At 51.9% G+C, this 17748-nt stretch overlaps 2 protein-coding genes and 1 non-coding gene across 3 annotated transcripts in view; 1 reads left to right on the top strand and 2 right to left on the bottom strand.

The window, feature by feature from the left end:
- Nucleotides 1-418: 418 nt before the first annotated feature.
- Nucleotides 419-491, bottom strand: Trnar-ucg (transfer RNA arginine (anticodon UCG)). The gene has a single exon. It is a non-coding gene; the product is annotated as a tRNA-Arg (tRNA).
- A 190-nt stretch (nucleotides 492-681) lies between these two features.
- On the top strand, nucleotides 682-17719 carry Polg (DNA polymerase gamma, catalytic subunit). The gene is made up of 23 exons (XM_051148758.1): nucleotides 682-846; nucleotides 1559-2332; nucleotides 4821-5016; nucleotides 5964-6128; nucleotides 6223-6369; nucleotides 6524-6603; nucleotides 7536-7718; nucleotides 7826-7974; nucleotides 8109-8235; nucleotides 8992-9228; nucleotides 10308-10425; nucleotides 10615-10692; nucleotides 10996-11103; nucleotides 11559-11719; nucleotides 12382-12435; nucleotides 12532-12649; nucleotides 13099-13234; nucleotides 13338-13584; nucleotides 15133-15255; nucleotides 15372-15540; nucleotides 15646-15854; nucleotides 16663-16823; nucleotides 17242-17719. Exons 2-23 carry the CDS (start codon nucleotides 1719-1721, stop codon nucleotides 17316-17318), a joined length of 3657 nt encoding a protein of 1218 aa, XP_051004715.1. The 5' UTR covers nucleotides 682-846; nucleotides 1559-1718; the 3' UTR covers nucleotides 17319-17719.
- The window catches only part of Fanci (FA complementation group I), a 59599-nt gene continuing 59430 nt past the window's right edge, over nucleotides 17580-17748 (bottom strand). Inside the window, exon 38 of the mRNA XM_051148760.1 lies at nucleotides 17580-17651. Within this exon, the coding sequence (XP_051004717.1) occupies nucleotides 17580-17651 (72 nt within the window). The remainder of the gene's footprint in view (nucleotides 17652-17748) is intronic.

Genomic DNA, 17748 nt, shown 5'->3' with positions numbered 1-17748 from the left:
CATCTCTCATCTTTCCTTTCCTTGTATGGACTCTTGACTGGAGTCTCCGGGTCCCCGCTTTTCAACTAGGCAGCTTTGTAGCTGATTCATCCGGGAGAGCTGGGAACAGAAACACCTGAAACACAGGCGGAAGGGGGTCAGCTGTGCTGGGGTGGCACCACTGCCCTGGTGGGCACTGGGTTAGGAGAGCTCCATTTTGAAACCCACCATTGTGGTGATCGTCACGTGCTCCCTTCCACTCTGTACCTGGGCAGGATTCTGGCACCGCCGCCACAGTTTAGAAATGTGCACCCCAACTCTAAATTGTTTGCTCAGATTTTAGCGTAGTGTTGAAGTTGGCCCCTACCGCCAGTCACTTCGCCTCACTTCCGAAGGGAGTATGGAGAGACGAATGGGTAAAATAAAGCAAGCCCTCGCCCGACCGCGGCAGGACTCGAACCTGCAATCTTCTGATCCGAAGTCAGACGCCTTATCCATTAGGCCACGCGGCCGCTAGCTGCGAGCCTCCTGTACTTGGCTTAAAGCGTCAAGCCGCCGGCAGGCTAGCTTCAGACCGATCCATCTTCCCCGGGGAGAGGGGGGTATTGGAGGGCCTCACCCGGAAGTCCCTCTCTCACCCCCCCGCGGGCGGGCGGCTCCATTGGCGGCGCTCCTATTGGGCGCTCGCGGGAGTCGCCCTCCTGCCTCTGGGTAGCCGCGGGACCCTGTTCCCGCAGACGGGAAGTTGCGGCCGCCGGCAAGAGGACCGCACGCCACCGGGAGGCTGCGTGGGCCGCGCGGAGCGGACGCCGCGCCGTCGCCAGGGCTGTGGGCTGCCGCCGATCGCGAAGCGCGGAGCAGACCGAGGTTTCCGGCGGGTTCGGCGGGGTGGGGAGGCCCGGGGCGGCGGCGGCGGCGGCAGCAGCGCGGCTGCTCCGTCTCCCGTCCCGGAGCGCGGCCCGGAGCAGGGCGGCGGCCGGCCCCAGGGCGCGCCGCGGTGGCGTCGGCTGCAGCGGCGACCCCGAGTCCCGGCGCGCGGGGGTGGTCGCCGATGTCCCCAGCCAGGGTGCCCCGGGCCGGGCCCTGGTGTGGGTATGGGGGACCCCGGGGCCGTCCGTGGGTCACCCGGCGGGTTCCAGCGGCGCGCTAGGCCCGCGGTGTGGCACTCCTGCTGCGACCTGCCCAGCGCCTGCTGGGGTCAGGGCCGCGCGACCAACGGCGGCGCCCCGTGGCCATAGAGGTTCCTTAGCCCCATTCTACAGACGAGGAGGTCGGGGCCTGAGGAGCTCGCCCCAAGGTCACGCAGTTGGAGAGCCAGAAGTCCGGTCTGCGGCTCCCTAGTCCAGCTGCTTCTCCAAGTTCCCTGACGAGCCTGTGTGGCTCCTTTCCTCAGTGCCATTTCTTTAAGGCTGTTGGAGGGCGTAACAGCATAGTGTCCCCACACCACTCTGGCCTTTCGGCCGAGATCAAGTGAGGAAAATGCTTGGCACGCAGCGAATGTGTTTAACGGGGGAATAAGATGTTTGTACAAGTATGTATGTGACACGTGTAATAACACTTTCTCATCCGTCTCCTTTAGGATTTGTGTGAGGAAGGCAGGCATGGTGAGACCTATTTCACTGACAGGAACACAGAGAGGGGACGCGTCTCTCTCTGAGTCTCTCGGCCAGTAAAAGCAGTCAAGCTGGAGCCCAAGGCCAGGTGTCCCGACTCACAGCGGGGGGCTCCCTGCACCAACCATGAGCCGCCTGCTCTGGAAGAAGGTGGCCGGCGCCAAGGTCGCCTCAGGGCCAGTCCCAGCCACAGGACGCTGGGTCTCCAGCTCCGTCCTCGCCCCCGTGCCCGTCCCCAGCGACGGGCAGCCGCCGTCGCAAGTGCCCTCCTCAGAGAACAGGCAGCTGCGGCTCAACTCCTTGCTCATCCAGATGCTGTCGAGAGGGCTGCACGAGCAAATCTTCGGGTGCGGAGGGGAGGCCCCCGACGAGGCCGCGGTGCAGCGCAGCATCGAGCACCTGCAGAAGCACGGGCTCTGGGGGCAGCCGGCAACGCCCCTGCCAGACGTGGAGCTGCGCCTGCCCCGGCTCTTCGGGGGCAACCTGGACCAGCACTTCCGCCTCCTGGCCCAGAAGCAGAGCCTCCCTTACTTGGAGGCGGCCGCCTCGTTATTGGAGGCCCAATTGCCCCCCCAGCCCAGGAGCTGGGCCTGGGCGGAGGGCTGGACCCGGTACGGCCCCGAGGGGGAGGCCGAACCCGTGGCCATCCCCGAGGAGCGGGCCCTGGTGTTCGACGTGGAGGTCTGCTTGTCAGAGGGAACCTGCCCCACTTTGGCGGTGGCCATATCCCCCTCGGCCTGGTAAGTCAGGGTTAGGAACAGGGGACTACCATTTGTAGGGGGCCCCGACTTAATGGTTTCCATTCAGTGAACCGTTTTCAGGTTTTCTGCCATGTGCTGGGTGCTCATTTAAGGACTGCAGGTGTTTTGAACTAAATGTAATTAACCCTGCTTCTGTGGGGCTCACTCTGGTGGGAAGATACACACGGGCTCTAGACAACACCCAAGTGAATGTCAGGAGCCATGTTTGGGTTGTGTTTGAGACAGGCGGAGAGACTGTTTAAGATGACCACAGTTTGTGCCTCAACCCCCAGCCCCAAGCAGCTTCCGTGAGAAGTTAGTCTGAAAAGACGTTTGAAAAGTGTTTGGTTTTGGGAATGCCAGTGGCTATTTTAGACAGGAAGATGTTCCTTTGGTGGGATTATTCAGGCAGTTTAAAATGCTCAGCATCTACCATAAATGCCAGACCAAATCCTGTCCAACCTTTCCAAGTGCCCCTGGAGGTGGCCTAGTCTTGTCTACCCCCAGCCGAGAAATACTACTTCCTTTCAAGTGAATAGTTTGGTCCCAAGCAGGTATATCCAGCCTCTTTCTTTTCTTTTTAAATAGCTTTCTAAGTACTACCCAAATTTCTTTTTCAAGCAATGATGGCAGGTACTGTTTCTCCCCTTTTTTTTATTCTTCGTTCCAGGATTAAAATACTATTAACAACCTTAATGCTTTCAGGCATGGCCAGCAAAAAAAAAAAAAAAAAGTTGGCAGTTTCTTTATTCCTATTGGAAGCTACATCTTTGTAAAGAAAGCTGCGAAATGTTATATATACAGTTGAAAATGGTGAAAGCATGGCTAACTAGATAAGGTAGGCATTATTGGCTAAAAAGAGCAAATCTACATGATTTTGCGTTGACTTAGTTGAACTTCCGATAAGGACCACAGTGCTTAACTGGATGGCCACAGCCAAGGGGAAGGCCGGCCATCATTTGAAAAGATAAAGTAGGCTTTGGCGGCCGAAAGGAAACCAGTGGCAGAGTTTTTGGTTAGTTGGCCATTTTTGGACAAGTCGAGTCTGTTTTCTCTCTTTCTGCCTTCCTCACTTCTTCCTCTTTCTCTTCCCATTCTGCTTTCATTCTCATTCATTCTGTTAGTGGTACTGGGGGCCTTGCTTAGTCTGCCTGATGGCAGAGGCCAGTGCTGAGGCCTGCGTTTAGGAGAAGACCTTTCTCTTAGTTGTTGGCCATTGTGGTTGTGGCTGGGCCTCAGTAGCAGCCCACATTTGGCCTGGCGTGCCTCTGCCACACAGTTGCGTAGCCTGACCAGCACACAACTGTAGGAGTTGAGTGGAAGCCTGGGCAGCCGGGTCTCCCATAAGGTCGCTTCCTAAAGGTTTTTGGTAAGGACTGTGATACTTGCCTGAAAGGGTATCATGTAGGCTCTTGGCATTTGAGAGACCAAGGAGAGCTTTAGTATTGATAGCATGGGTTCTGGCTCATCGTAGTTTTGGCTGTCTGTTGTTGTTGCTTTAAATCACAGATAAGTTTATATTAAGATGGCTTCACACACAGCTGCAAGGCCTGTGTCTAGACACCAGTATGACTTTTGTTAAGTCCTTCATAGCTTCAAGTATTTAACATTCTTGAGCCTTTGCTTCTGTTGTTTCAAAGGGCTTTGACGGGCTAGGTTCCAGCCTGAGTGCCTTATGGAGTCCCACAGGGAGTATGTGTTAGAGTTTTCCAGGTGTAAAGCAACTAGTTTTGCAGTTGGAAACTTGAGTGTGTCACTCCCGTGTTCCTAAAGGCTGCAGGGAGCTCCATCAGAGCCTGTTTGTCCACTGTGTGGCCTCGGTCCTTTGAAGTGTGTGTGGCTTCTAGCAGGCTTTTTGTCAGTGACCATCCTCCCCACTGTCCCTTGGGATCTTGAGCAGACTGGCCTTTCCTGATCAGGGTCAGGCCCCTGCAGGTAGCACTCATCTGTCTCTCTCCCACACCCACTTCAGCACATGCACATATTCGCTCATCCTGTCTCGTTCTGGTATCTCACCGAGGGTGGATGCTCCTGTAAAGTGCATGACTTATTTTGTCCTTCAGAATCTTTACAGCTGTTCGACAGTTCACCCTACATGTGTACACAGCATTTGTCTTTTTTTTTTTTTTTTTCCCTTGTCACTATCAATGAAAAGGTTTTCTACTTTGGGTCATGTCTCCAACTCCTTTATTAGCACTTGTGCTTATAGACACCAGGGGTTGGTCATGTTCATAAAGGCCTCAGCTAGCTTTAGACTTAGCCTTAGGCCTGCACACCATCCTGCACATGGCACCCAATAGTGTAGCATTTAGCTCCTTGTTAATCTGTGGGAGCTGAATAGTAAAAAAGCTTTGTAATTCCTGTCCTCAATGATCCCCTGACTTCTGTGAGAGTGAGTAGCACCCCTTGGGGATCTGGCATGCATGGGTGGTATGGAACAGAAGTCTAGTCCTTTGTGGTAAGCCTCCCCACCTCTCCCCTCCTGCAGGTATTCCTGGTGCAGCCGGCGGCTGGTGGAAGAGCGTTACTCTTGGACCAGCCGGCTATCGCCGGCTGACCTAATCCCCTTGGAGGTCTCTGCTAGTGCCAGCAGCTCCACCCAGCAGGACTGGCAGGAACAGTTAGTGGTGGGGCACAATGTTTCCTTTGACCGAGCCCATATCAGAGAGCAGTATCTGATTCAGGTAAGGTTTGTGGGAATGGCATGCCAATGCATAAGATGGGCCAAGAGCCCTGTCTCCTTTGCTAGGGAGAACATTGCTTTCTTGGCCACTGTTTCCACGTCCTTTGCAGCATCTTCAGAGACTTCTTTTGACCAGCCTTGCTTTGTCTCTGCTCAGCTGTTGGATCTCCAGAACAGAGTTAAAACACTAGTGTGGTGTTTGAAACTGTTGTGGCTTATGGCCCCTCTGTTCCTTAAAGGTTGCAAGGAGCTCCAGCACAGCACAAGACTGGGAGTTGTTCCAGGATAAAATGGCTTCTTGTATGGCATTTAAGAGCTTTTGAAGGCTCTGAGTTACAGCCTGGGCCACATCCTGCCTCAGTCATTGATAGGCAGTGTGATCCCCTTAACATCACTAAGCCTCAGTTTCTTATTCTGTAAAGAGCTAGGAGAAGCTCCCTCAGTGGACTCTGAGGAGATTTGAATAGTACACAAATCAAAACTGCCTGGCATGTGGTAGTTCATAGATTGTAAAAACACTTTTTCTTTGACTCTTCACAGCAGGCTAAGGTGAAGAGCAGGGCAAGGGAGTACCTAGCCACACCCTTAGCCTGGCATTTAGACGCCGACTTGCCAGGAGGGGCCACAGCTTGTGAGTGCTGGAGCTGGGGGCCTGGCCCATAGCTCTGAAGATCTTGTTTAGTTCAGCTACCTAGAGTTGCCCAGAGCTGTTGCTGGGAGCTGGGAAATACTTGCACATTGGGACTGAGCCAGTTCTGCACATTTAGGAATTGGGCAGGTCCCTCACAAGTGTTAGGGCAGCATGGGGCTCCTGGGTTTTGTGTTGGAGGATGTGTGCTGGGGGTAGAGGCTAGGTGAGGAGCTAAGGTGTCACTGGGATCAACACCACTGAAGCGGTGGCCAGCTAGTCCCTCTGTTGCAGCCTTTCCTCTCCTGCCCTTCCCTCAGGGCTCCCGCATGCGCTTTCTGGACACTATGAGCATGCACATGGCCATCTCAGGGCTGAGCAGCTTCCAGCGCAGTCTGTGGATGGGAGCCAAGCAGGGCAAGCACAAGACCCAAGGCCTCACACAGCGAGGTCAGAAGTCCCAGAGGAAAGCCAATGGTCCAGCGGTGAGAGTGCATTTGGGACTGCCTCTGCTTGGGATCCTGTCACTGGTCCGACTGTTGGGCTTAAGACCAAGCTGACCTCCCTTTGGTTTCTCAGATTTCATCCTGGGACTGGATGGACATCAGCAGTGCCAATAATCTTGCAGACGTGCACAGCCTTTACGTAGGGGGACCTCCCTTAGAGAAGGAGCCTCGGGAACTGTTCATCAGAGGCACCATGAGGGATATCCGGGAGAACTTTCAGGTATGCTGTTGGCACAGACTTCTCTGTTACGTGGTCTGTGAGCTTGGGGAGGTATAGCTGTTGGGTCTGCCCCTGAGCCATGGCAGTGGTAGTAGGTGGTTGTCCCTGGCCCCCTGCTCCCCGCCCCCAACAAGTTCTTGTCACCTTGTGCTAGGATCTGATGCAGTACTGTGCCCGTGATGTGTGGGCCACCTATGAGGTTTTCCAGCAGCAGCTGCCACTCTTCTTAGAGAGGTGAGGGGGAGCCAGGTGGAATCCTGGGGGGGTGAGTAGGCTCTGGTATGCCATCCTGCTATATCAGGTGGGCTGACTCTTCTTCAGGGTGCTCACTCAGCTTTTATGGGCTGGAAGAATGGAGCCCCTCTATTCAGTGGTATCCATGTGGGCCCTGTTCTCTTGGGTTTCTGGAGTCCTAGGGGCTTGTCTTTGTGTGTGTGTGTGTGTGTGTGTGTGTGTGTGTGTGTGTGTGTGTGTGTGTGTGTGGCTTTTTTGTTTGTTTTTGTTTTTTCGAGATAGGGTTTCTTTGAGTAATAGCTCTGGCTATCCTGGAACTCTGTAGACAGGCTGACCTCGAACTCACAGCAATCTGCCTGCCTCTGCCTCTTGAGTGCTAGGATTAAAGGCATGCGCCACCATGCCCGGTTTGTCTTGTGGTTTTTTTGGGTTTTTTTTGGGGGATCAGTCTGATGAAATCGTCTGTGATGGTTGTTATTCAGACTTCATTCAAATCCTGGCTGCTGTAGCCTCATTGACCTTAGACAAGTGACTTGGTTTCTGTGAGCCTTGGTGTTTTCATCAAGAAATACACACAGGTCTACTTTTTTCTTGGCTGTGAGGTCCATAGGGAATCACTGGCATATATGAAATTGTTAGCACAGTGCCTGGCACAGACTTGTAGTGGCCCTTATTCTTTTTTGTCATCTGTCATTTTTATCACCCCTGAAGAGGCGATGTTGTTTCCATGTTACAGATGAAGGACCTGAGGCCCAGAGAAGTGAGGTGGCTAACGCAGGGCTGGGTAGCAGTAGAGCTGAGTGCAAGCCTCCCTGACTTTAGAGCTGTGCCATGTGGCTGCTTGGGTTGTACTTGTTAAGTTGTCTTAGGAAGTGGGCCCAAGCCTTGTCTCCTGTGGTCATTTATGGCAGCCCTTGGTGTCTGTCCCTAAGGTGTCCCCACCCAGTGACTCTGGCTGGCATGCTAGAGATGGGTGTCTCGTACCTGCCTGTCAACCAGAACTGGGAGCGTTACCTGGCAGAGACACAGAGCACCTATGAGGAGCTGCAGCGGGAGATGAAGAAGTCGCTGATGGATCTGGCTAATGATGCCTGCCAGTTGCTCTCTGGAGAGAGGTAGTCAGGTCTTGGGCAGGCTGGATCAAGGCAGGGGACGGGCAGGTGGGAGGCCTGGGTTTTAGCTCAGCCTTAACTCTAGCCTGATGGACTGACTGACTCTGCAGGTACAAAGAAGATCCTTGGCTCTGGGACCTAGAGTGGGATTTGCAGGAGTTTAAGCAGAAAAAGGCAAAGAAGGTGAAGAAGCCAGCCTCAGCCAGCAAGTTGCCCATCGAGGGAGCTGGGCCTTTTGGGGATCCCACGGATCAGGAAGGTGGGGAGCTTAGGTGGGAGATGGGACAGGGAATTTCTGGGACAGTCCTAGGACCCAGGGGGGCCTTGAAGGGGTTGTAGATCTTTCAGACCTGTGAGTCGTGTCTGGCTCTAACCTCCTGAGCCCCCACACAGATCCTGGACCACTCAGTGAGGAGGAGGAGCTTCAGCAAGATGTAATGGCCTGTGCCCGCTTACAGCAGCTGAAGAGCACCACAGACCTCCTGCCTAAGCGGCCCCAGCACCTTCCGGGACACCCTGGGTGAGACTGCTTCTCTGTCTCTCTCTGATCACACTGTCTTGTTTGGGCCTCAGCAAATCTTAGACCACCGTTGGTGTGCGTTCATTATTCACTTTCCATTTCTGCTCACTTGTGCTTACTCTGCCCCCAGTGGCTTTCTGGGTACATTCAGCACAGTGCATTGGGCCCCTGCTGTGTGTTTGCCACCAGTGGCAGCTACAGGGCACAGATGGAACTCATCTCCCGTCTAGGGGCAGCAGGTGTGCAGGCCTGCCAGTGAAGCCGACCGGTAATGAGACATAAGAGTATATAGTCTTGAGGCAGTTCTGTTCTGCCTGTGGAAATAAGGGGCAGTTTCCTTGAGGTGCCCTTCATTGCTGTCCTAGAGACAGAGATGAGAAAAAGGGTAGCCATAGTGACCAGTGTTGTGGCCTCATTGTGCTTATATGACCCTGGATGCAAATGCCTTGTGTGTCCTGCTAGCCTCACCTTGGTCTCTGGTGACCAGCCTGTGAGGGACAGCTGTGGGAGTTGTGGGTAGGAAGGGACAGGAGGTCTGTTTCTGCAGTGAGGCTTGGAAAGGAGGTTTGACTGGAAGGTGCCACTGAGGCATGTAGGGTTTTGCCTTCTGAGAGAACTGGAATAATTCTAACAGACACCATATTGGTCCACAGCCTCCACCACAGGAGAGGATTGATACTTGAACGCCTGGAGGCCTTGGAGACCCTTCCTTACTCCCTAGTGTGACACTTTTTTTCCTCCTGTGGGGGTGAATAGGTGGTACCGGAAGCTCTGCCCTCGGCTCGATGACCCTGCATGGACTCCAGGCCCCAGCCTCCTCAGCCTGCAGATGCGGGTCACTCCTAAGCTCATGGCACTGACCTGGGATGGTTTTCCTCTACACTACTCAGACTCCCATGGTTGGGGCTACCTGGTGCCTGGGCGGCGGGATAATGTGACTGAGCTGCCAATGAACCCCGCCGCAGAGCCGGCTGGAGTAGCGTGCCCCTACAGGTAAGAGCCAGGTTCTGCCTGACAAACAAGGTCAGCTCCTGCTGCCTTCACAGTGGCTCAGAGGGAAGGAAAGGGTGGGCTTGCTGCTTTTCTTGAGTAGAATTTGAGTGTTCTTTACATGCCAGCCACTGTGTTACTGGCAGTGTAAGTCACACTTGGCATCTAAGCAGTTCCATGAGGAAAGATTTTTACTTAAAAAATTTTTTATTTATATGTTTGTTTTTGAAATAGGGGCTCACTTTGAAGACTAGGTTAGCCTGGAATTTGTTATATAGCCTAGGGTGTCCTCAATCTCAAGGCACTCTTACTGCCTCAGCTTTTGTTTTTTTAAACTACTGTTTTTTGTTTTTTTTAATTTTTACTTATATGACAGAGGTCAGAAGAAGGTGTCTGATCCCCTGGAACCAGAGTTATGGATGGTTGGGGACCACCACATGGGTGCTTGGAACTGAACCTGTGTCCTCAAGAAGAGCAGCAGGTGCTCTAACCACTGAGCTAGCTTTCTAGCCCCTTGCCTCCACTTCCTCAACTACTGAGATAATAGGTGTGAGACTTAGCACACCTGGCCTATTGCTTTGTTTGTTTATGTATTTGTTTGTTTTAAATTTTATGGTGCTGGAGATTGACATACCAGGCCTAGTATACACATTTATAATTGACAAGAGCCTAGAGAAGTTGGCTAACCTGTTTGGGGCCCCAATCCTCAACATTGGACAGACAGGTCTTATGGAGAGTCCTGGTTCCAAGGGCAGCCAGCTGGAGTCAATTGTCAGGCCTTGCTCCACTGAGCCCACACATGGGTGAGTGGACAGGAGCTAGCTCCACAGGGCAGCCTTTAGTGCCGCTGTCCCCTGCTTTGCTTCCAGAGCTCTCAAGCATAGAGGAGCTTGGATTTGAGCCAGACTAGTTATCAAACCCCAGCCTGTTACCATTGTGATAAGTCATTTGGGTTGGCCACTCCCTCTTTAAAAGCTTTCTTCAGAGCTAACATGACATCTAAGGAAAGGGACAGTAGAAACCCCAGCAAGCTGCCTGGCCTGAGCAGGCATCCAGTAATCAGCAGTTCCTTCTCTGCCCAGAGCCATCGAGTCCTTGTACAGGAAGCACTGCCTTGAACAGGGGAAGCAGCAGTTGGAGACCCAGGAGATAGACCTGGCTGAGGAGTTCTTACTCACTGACAGCGCCATGTGGCAGACGGTAAGGTCGTGCTCTGAATGTGAGCCTCTTGAATGAGGGGTGTTTTCCTAGGAAAATGGGGGCCCTTTTGCATGGGAGCCACCTCTGGTTGCTTACCCTGGGCTGGTCTGAGTTGTGTGGAGGAGAGGGCTGGTGGGTTCAGGCCTACAGCTGCCCATCTCTCACACCCTGATTCCTGGGCCCATCCAGGTAGAAGAGCTGGGCTGCTTAGATGTGGAGGCTGAGGCCAAGATGGAGAATTCACGGCCGGGTCAATCCCTCGCTCCGGTGAGCAAGACACCCGTTTGGGCTCTCTGGGTGGGTAGTGGGCGGCTGGGACTTCCTCTAGCTCACATTGCTCTTTCCCACCAGGGTTCACTAGGTCTTGGGAGGCTGGGCGATGCTGCCCTGCTCCCCTGTGGTCCTGTTGGTATAGGGAGACCAAGAAGGAAACCCATGACCATGCCTTCCTTCACTTTCCAGTTTGCCTGCTCGGTTTCAGGCCCTTTTCCCACCCCTACCCCCACCCCGTGGCCCTTGCTGAATGCAGGTGCTGGAGCAGGGCCTGATCTGGGTGTGTGGCCCCCACAGCCTGCTGTTTGTGCCCCCAAATCCAGCCAGCCCACTTACCACCATGGCAATGGACCGTATAATGATGTGGATATCCCCGGTTGCTGGTTTTTCAAGCTGCCTCACAAGGTATAGTTTGCGCCTACCTCCTTTTCTCACTGTGGTCATGGTGCACAGTAGGACTTCATTGTTAACTCAGACCAGGAGACTGCTTTTCTGTGGGACTGACAGTAGTAATGGAGCCGAGTATGACCTGGGGCAAGCTTTGTCTCTCATTGCTTTTGACTTTCCTTTGAAAATTGAATGGTGAGAGGCATCCTGGTGGGATTATCTGACACGGACATAGACCAAGTGTCTAACACACTGTATATGTTGTCTGGTAGCTTCTATTGGCTGCTGTTATTAACGTCAATGACCATCTTAGCATATGCATATGAGCATTTGTATATGTGCAAGGTACCAATGTGGGATGCCCCCTGCTGGAGTTTGTAGGTTCTGTTGGGAGAAGGCCCAGTGTCCATGTCAGTTCCCTACCAGGTGGTTGGCCACCTGTCTACAACCCCTGCTTTCTTTGTCCTCTACAGGATGGCAACAACTACAATGTGGGAAGTCCCTTTGCCAAAGATTTCCTGCCTAAGATGGAAGATGGCACCCTGCAGGCTGGCCCAGGAGGTGCCAGTGGACCCCGTGCCCTGGAAATAAATAAAATGATTTCTTTTTGGAGGAATGCTCATAAACGTATCAGGTAGGCCAAAGTCGGGGGTAGCAGGAGGCCTGTCTGCCTGGTGTCAGGTGTCTGCAGCCCCAGGCTTCCTTTCCTCCCATTTGACTCCGATGTTCCCAACTAGCCTGGGCTATCCCAGAGAGGGAGCCTAGCTACAGTGGAGAGGATTAGCTGGTTTTCCGAGTGACATGGATCTTGGACCTGGTTGTTTCTCCCACTCCAGCTTGCTTCTCTGTTATGTAGAGTGCTGTGGTAGGACTTGGATGGCTCTCCCCAGAGCCCATTAAATCCCCTGACTTAACCACTGGAGCCATGGGTTGTCAGTAAGGACCTTGGAGGGCTGGTTGTCTGTAACCTGTATTAGAGACTGAGAGCTGACTCTTTCTGCAGTGGCAAATGAACTTATCTCAAAGGCTGTTTCCATGATGGTTGTGATCACAACCTTTGTGAGGGGATTGGTACAGTCTACCCTGATCTTCTATGGGGCTCAGATCCTCTTGTGGGGTCCAGGCTTTGGCTGAGCCAGAGCCCACCCTGAGTAAGGTTAGTGAGAAGAGAGTTGGTGCCAGGCTTCAAAGAGACACAGCATCCTTGAAGCTGGTGAGGTGCATGTGCTGGTGACAGCACATTGAAGTAGATTCTGCTTGCCATGGCTGTGCTGTTTTAGCCTTCTTCTCCCACAGCTCTCAGATGGTGGTATGGCTCCCCAGGTCAGCTCTGCCCCGTGCTGTAACCAGGTATGGCCTGAGTGCTTGTGGGGATCAAGAACTGAGTGGTGTGGGTCTTAGGGCCAGAACAAGCTGCTGACACTTCTCTGCTTCTCCCCATTACAGACACCTTAACTTCGATGAGGAAGGCCGCTATGGGGCCATCCTGCCCCAGGTGGTAACTGCTGGTACCATCACCCGCCGAGCTGTGGAGCCCACATGGCTCACTGCCAGCAATGCTCGGGTATGTGTCCTCTCTGTTCCTGTTCTCGTAGGGCTCTACAAACTATCTCAGGGCCTTTGGAGTTTTAGCAAGAGACATGGAAGGGAAACTAAAGTCTGGGCTGTACAGCACTCGGGTTCAAGTCTGGCTTCATGTCATTCCTTTAGCAAATGTGTTTCAGGTGCTGTTGCTGGCTAGACAATGCAGGCATAGTGACTGTAGCTACCATGGAGTTCAGATGAGCCAGGTTAGGGGGTTGGGGGCTGGCATATGCTTTGTAGTGTTTCTTCTTTGCCAGCCTACTGCTGACAGGGGCCATCTCTGAGCATAGAAGCTGGATCAAGGCTGTATAGCATTCTCCACAGTATCCCCCAGGAAAGATCCCAAGTATCTTGTCAGCACTGGTCCCAGAACTCCAGGTAGCAGTTGCTTTGGGCTTCTAGGTGGGCCTCACCTCACTCTTTCTGCAGCCTGACCGAGTAGGCAGTGAGTTGAAAGCCATGGTGCAGGCTCCACCTGGCTATGTCCTCGTGGGTGCTGATGTGGACTCACAGGAGCTGTGGATTGCAGCGATACTTGGAGATGCTCACTTTGCTGGTATGCATGGTAAGCAGTGCCTGTGCCTTGGGCAAAGGTGAGGTGGCAGGACCCTTGGCCCAGGAGTCTGGGCCAAATATTTCTGAGCTTCTCGTTTGTTCTCTTTCTCCAGGCTGCACGGCCTTTGGCTGGATGACACTACAGGGCAGGAAGAGCAGGGGCACTGATCTACACAGTAAGACAGCCACCACTGTAGGCATCAGCCGAGAGCATGCTAAAGTCTTCAACTACGGCCGTATCTATGGGGCTGGGCAGTCCTTTGCTGAGCGCCTACTGATGCAGTTCAACCACAGGCTCACAAGGCAGGAGGCAGCTGAGAAGGCCCAGCAGATGTATGCCATCACAAAGGGCCTCCGCCGGTGAGGGCCCCTTTTCCACCCACATTAGCATCTGGAATAGCAACCTTGCTTTACAGCTCTCTTTTATCTCTGTGTGCTGTCTGTCCCTCTAAACATGGCTGCAGGATGGTTTAATCTTTTGGAGTTGTAACATTGTCTAGTGTTAGTGTTTTCCTCACAGGGTAAAGCTGTTGAGCACATCAGTGGTCATCTATTGCTATAATCATGTAACACTACAATAGCTTAGGGGTCCTATGCTTACGGCTATAGGAGTAGAAATATGCAAACTGGAGTGTAGGCTAGTCCTGGCAGGAGAGAGCCTTCCCGTTTACTCTGATCTGTTCGTCTAGCTGTGCTACACGCTGTGTGTTCAGGGCCATCACAGGCTTTCTGGCAGGGTCAAGTGCAGGGGAGGGGAGGTAGCAGTACATGGGTGGCTTTTTAAAGGTATGCTATGTAGTGTCCACATTTTGGTAGCTGATTACCTGTGGAAACTGTCTTAGGTTTGTGTTTCTGAGTAACACCACAAGCAAAAACAGTTTGGGGGAGGAAAGGGTTTATTTCATCTTACAACCCTCAGGTTCCTTCTACTTCATCACTGAAGGAAACTGAGGCAGAACCTGAAGCATAGTGAAATACTGTATATTGGCTTGCTAACTCTGCTTTCTTACACACTCTGGGGCCTCCCACAGTCGGCTGGGTTGTTCATTCATTAAGCAAAAAAGGGAAGAAGAAGAAGAAGAAAAAAAAAGCTCCACAGACTTGCCTGTAGGCCAGGTGATAGAAGGCATTTTCTCAATTGAGATTTCTGCTTTCCAAATGGCCCTAGTTTTTTGTGAACTTGATACAAGCTGTTCAGCATACTCACTTTGGGAAAGCCCAAAGGCTGAGTGACTAATGCAGGTGTAATGGTGACTGTATCGGGACCAGGAGCTGAGTGTGTGCAGCAGGCGGGTTGGTAGGATTCATTTTGTGGGCAGTGTATGCTGGTGGAGGTAAGAGTGATGAGAAGGAGGTTGGGCCTCAGTTGTAGAAGCAAACTGAATTTGAACTGCAGGCCTATAATGTGAGGAAGCCCCGATGTTCCTTCCAATGAGTGGCATGGCTCTGGGAACCCTTAGGAACCTAGGGATGCCTGAGATTGAGTCTGGGGCAGCAGGAGGTTAGCTGGGCTTGGCTGTCATTTTTTTGGCTTCTCCAGGTTCCTTCCCCCCTCAGGGGTCACTACTTTCATTCCTTGCCATCTTCTGAACTAACAGAAGGCTGCTGTTGGTCATTGGGCAGTTCAGTGTCAGGCAAGCAGTGGGTCAACGTGACCAGGATGGTTTGTGTTGGAGTCTGCCTTTTACTGGGCTAACATGATACAGCTGAGGCCTTTGGGGACACAGAAGCCTGGGTTTCTTTCTGTGTTGTGTCACCTCCTGGCTGCTCACCCCTTCTAGTCTTTCAGCCTGCTTTCCCTGCTGAAGTTAGCCTTAGGGGAGAGGCAGGACAAGGGGCCGATTGGGAAGTTGAGTGTGCCACAGAGGAGGCCATCTAGTGGGAATGACATGGTGCCACCACCCACAGGTATCGGCTGTCAGAGGAGGGCGAGTGGCTGGTGAGACAGTTGGCCCTCCCTGTGGACAAGACTGAGGATGGCTGGGTTTCCCTCCAGGATCTTCGAATGATCCGAAGAGAAGCTTCAAGGAAGTGAGAACCTTTTGTGTTCAAGATGTGGGGTCTTGTGGGCTGGTCCCAAAGGGCTGACATACTAACTTTTTTTAGCGCTAAGATGCTAAAAGACCTCATGGCTTCTGTTTCCCCAGGTCACGCTGGAAGAAGTGGGAGGTGGCTGCTGAGCGAGCATGGACAGGGGGCACAGAGTCAGAAATGTTTAATAAGCTGGAGAGCATTGCCATGTCTGACACCCCACGTACCCCAGTGCTGGGCTGCTGCATCAGCAGAGCCCTGGAGCCCTCAGTTGTCCAGGGAGAGGTGAGGTATCTCGCCACCCTTGGAGCACGAAGGGGCAAGGTCCCTGGGCTAGAACTAAATGTTGAGTGGCACAGCCCCTTGCTGACACCCACCCATCTTCCTTAGTTTATGACTAGCCGTGTGAACTGGGTGGTGCAGAGCTCTGCTGTGGACTACTTACACCTCATGCTTGTGGCCATGAAGTGGCTGTTTGAGGAATTTGCCATTGACGGGCGCTTCTGCATCAGCATCCATGATGAGGTTCGTTACCTGGTACGAGAGGAGGACCGCTACCGTGCTGCCCTGGCACTGCAGATCACCAACCTCTTGACCAGGTATGTTGGGCCCACTGAGCAGGTCTGAGTTTTCAATATGGAACTGGCTGGTTTAGTTTATTATTTTTAAAGTTTAAAGGAAGTCCTAAAAAGGACCCCAAGTTTTAAAAGGGATTTGTTAGGTCTGCAAGTGGCATGTACCAGTACTGAGTTATTCAGGTGGAGGTCAAGGGAGTTGTTATTGCTCCCCTAGTAATATGCCTGGAATCAATGACAGAAGACATTTTGATTCAGAAAAGTGCAGTGTGTAAAGGTGTTATTCTGCTAGCAGGAAACCTCATTAACAAAGAAACTCAAATGCAACTTAGAAAGCGTTTTATATATTGAGTTTTTATGAGGTAGGGTCTTTCTATGTAGTCCTTATGTCAGTGGGACTAAAGGTGTGCACCACCATGCCTGTTGAATTGTATACTAAAATCCTAGTTCATATTGATGTGTTAAATATTACTATTTCCTGTTCATCTGCCACTCAGAACCAACCTGGGAACCATGGTCTATCCTGTAAATGGGCAAATAACAAATAACACAGTTCAATATTGTTACCCATGTTCTCTCATCTTCTGGGCTTGGGGGGTGTTATGTTTAAAAGTCTGTATCTGTTTCTCATATTTGGGTCCAATAATTGAAATAAATTCTTTTAGTATCAACAAAGTATTCCAAACTGGAGAAGTGTGTTGAGCCCCTAATTGTATTTCAATATCTCAGAGGCATTAGTATAGCCTCTACTAAGTGTGGGTGATTGAAACAGTGGGGTTTCTGGCCATTCCTCCTGGAGTGAGGAGCCTAAGTGAAGACTGGTTTCTTTCAGGTGCATGTTTGCCTACAAGCTGGGTCTGAATGATCTGCCCCAGTCAGTCGCCTTTTTCAGTGCAGTAGATATTGACCAGTGCCTCAGGAAGGAAGTGACCATGGACTGTAAAACTCCTTCTAACCCAACTGGGCTGGAAAGGAGATACGGGATTCCCCAGGGTGAGCACAATCTTGGTTCCTCATATACAGAGTGGGAGGTGGCTTAGAACCTTGGGGCTCTTGGGAAGAAATCCACTTTTAACCATCTTCCAAAATCACAAAGGGGCTGTTGCAAAAAGTGGTTCATAGTAAGTAGATGAAAAGGATGCTAGAATTTCAAATGTTCTATCTACATTGACCCATATTCAAAACCACAGCAGAAATGTTTAAAATTTTATTGTATACGTCAAAGTGCATTATTTGATGGGAAAAAAGATGTATAAGTGGGCCAGAAATCTTATGTTAAAAATGTTGCAAAGACAAAACAGCCATTCCTGGCAGTTACTCTTGGTGCTCCCACTCCCACCTACCATCTTTTTGACCCTAACACTCGGGTCTCATTTCTGAGGCATCCTAACCAATTCCCACTGTCTTACAGGTGAAGCACTGGATATTTACCAGATAATTGAACTCACCAAAGGCTCCTTGGAAAAACGAAGCCAGCCTGGATCCTAGCTCTGCCTGGAGACTCTGTATTTGCTCCTGTGGAGCTTCATTGGAGCGTTGCTGGTTCCTAAACTCAGGCTTTCAGATGTGCTTTAGCAGAAGGGCATGCCTCCTAGGGCAGCCATTCTCTGTAACAGGGCCTGTCCAGAAGAGTCGTCCTGACTGATGGCACAGTTCAGTGTGTTCAGTACCAGGACACCAAAATCAGTGCAGGCTGAATGACAAGGGGTGCTGTTGGGCACAAAAGAAGCAGATGCCCCAAAGGTCACATTAACTCAGGCATTTCTTCCTTTTCTTCTTGGCTGGTTCTCTGTCCTGCTGTGTGTATGCTGATGCAGTGCCCTAGAAGGGGAGAGTAGAAGCTCTGATACCCTGGCCTAAGGTGATGGGAATAAAAGCAAACACCAAAACTCCTGTGTCTGTCATGCTTTCCTCTTCT

This window comes from Acomys russatus, chromosome 7, assembly GCF_903995435.1.
Source record: "Acomys russatus chromosome 7, mAcoRus1.1, whole genome shotgun sequence".
Lineage (NCBI taxonomy): Eukaryota > Metazoa > Chordata > Mammalia > Rodentia > Muridae > Acomys > Acomys russatus.
Note: the sequence above shows the minus strand (reverse complement) of the source record. Positions and strands in the feature narration are given on the sequence as shown.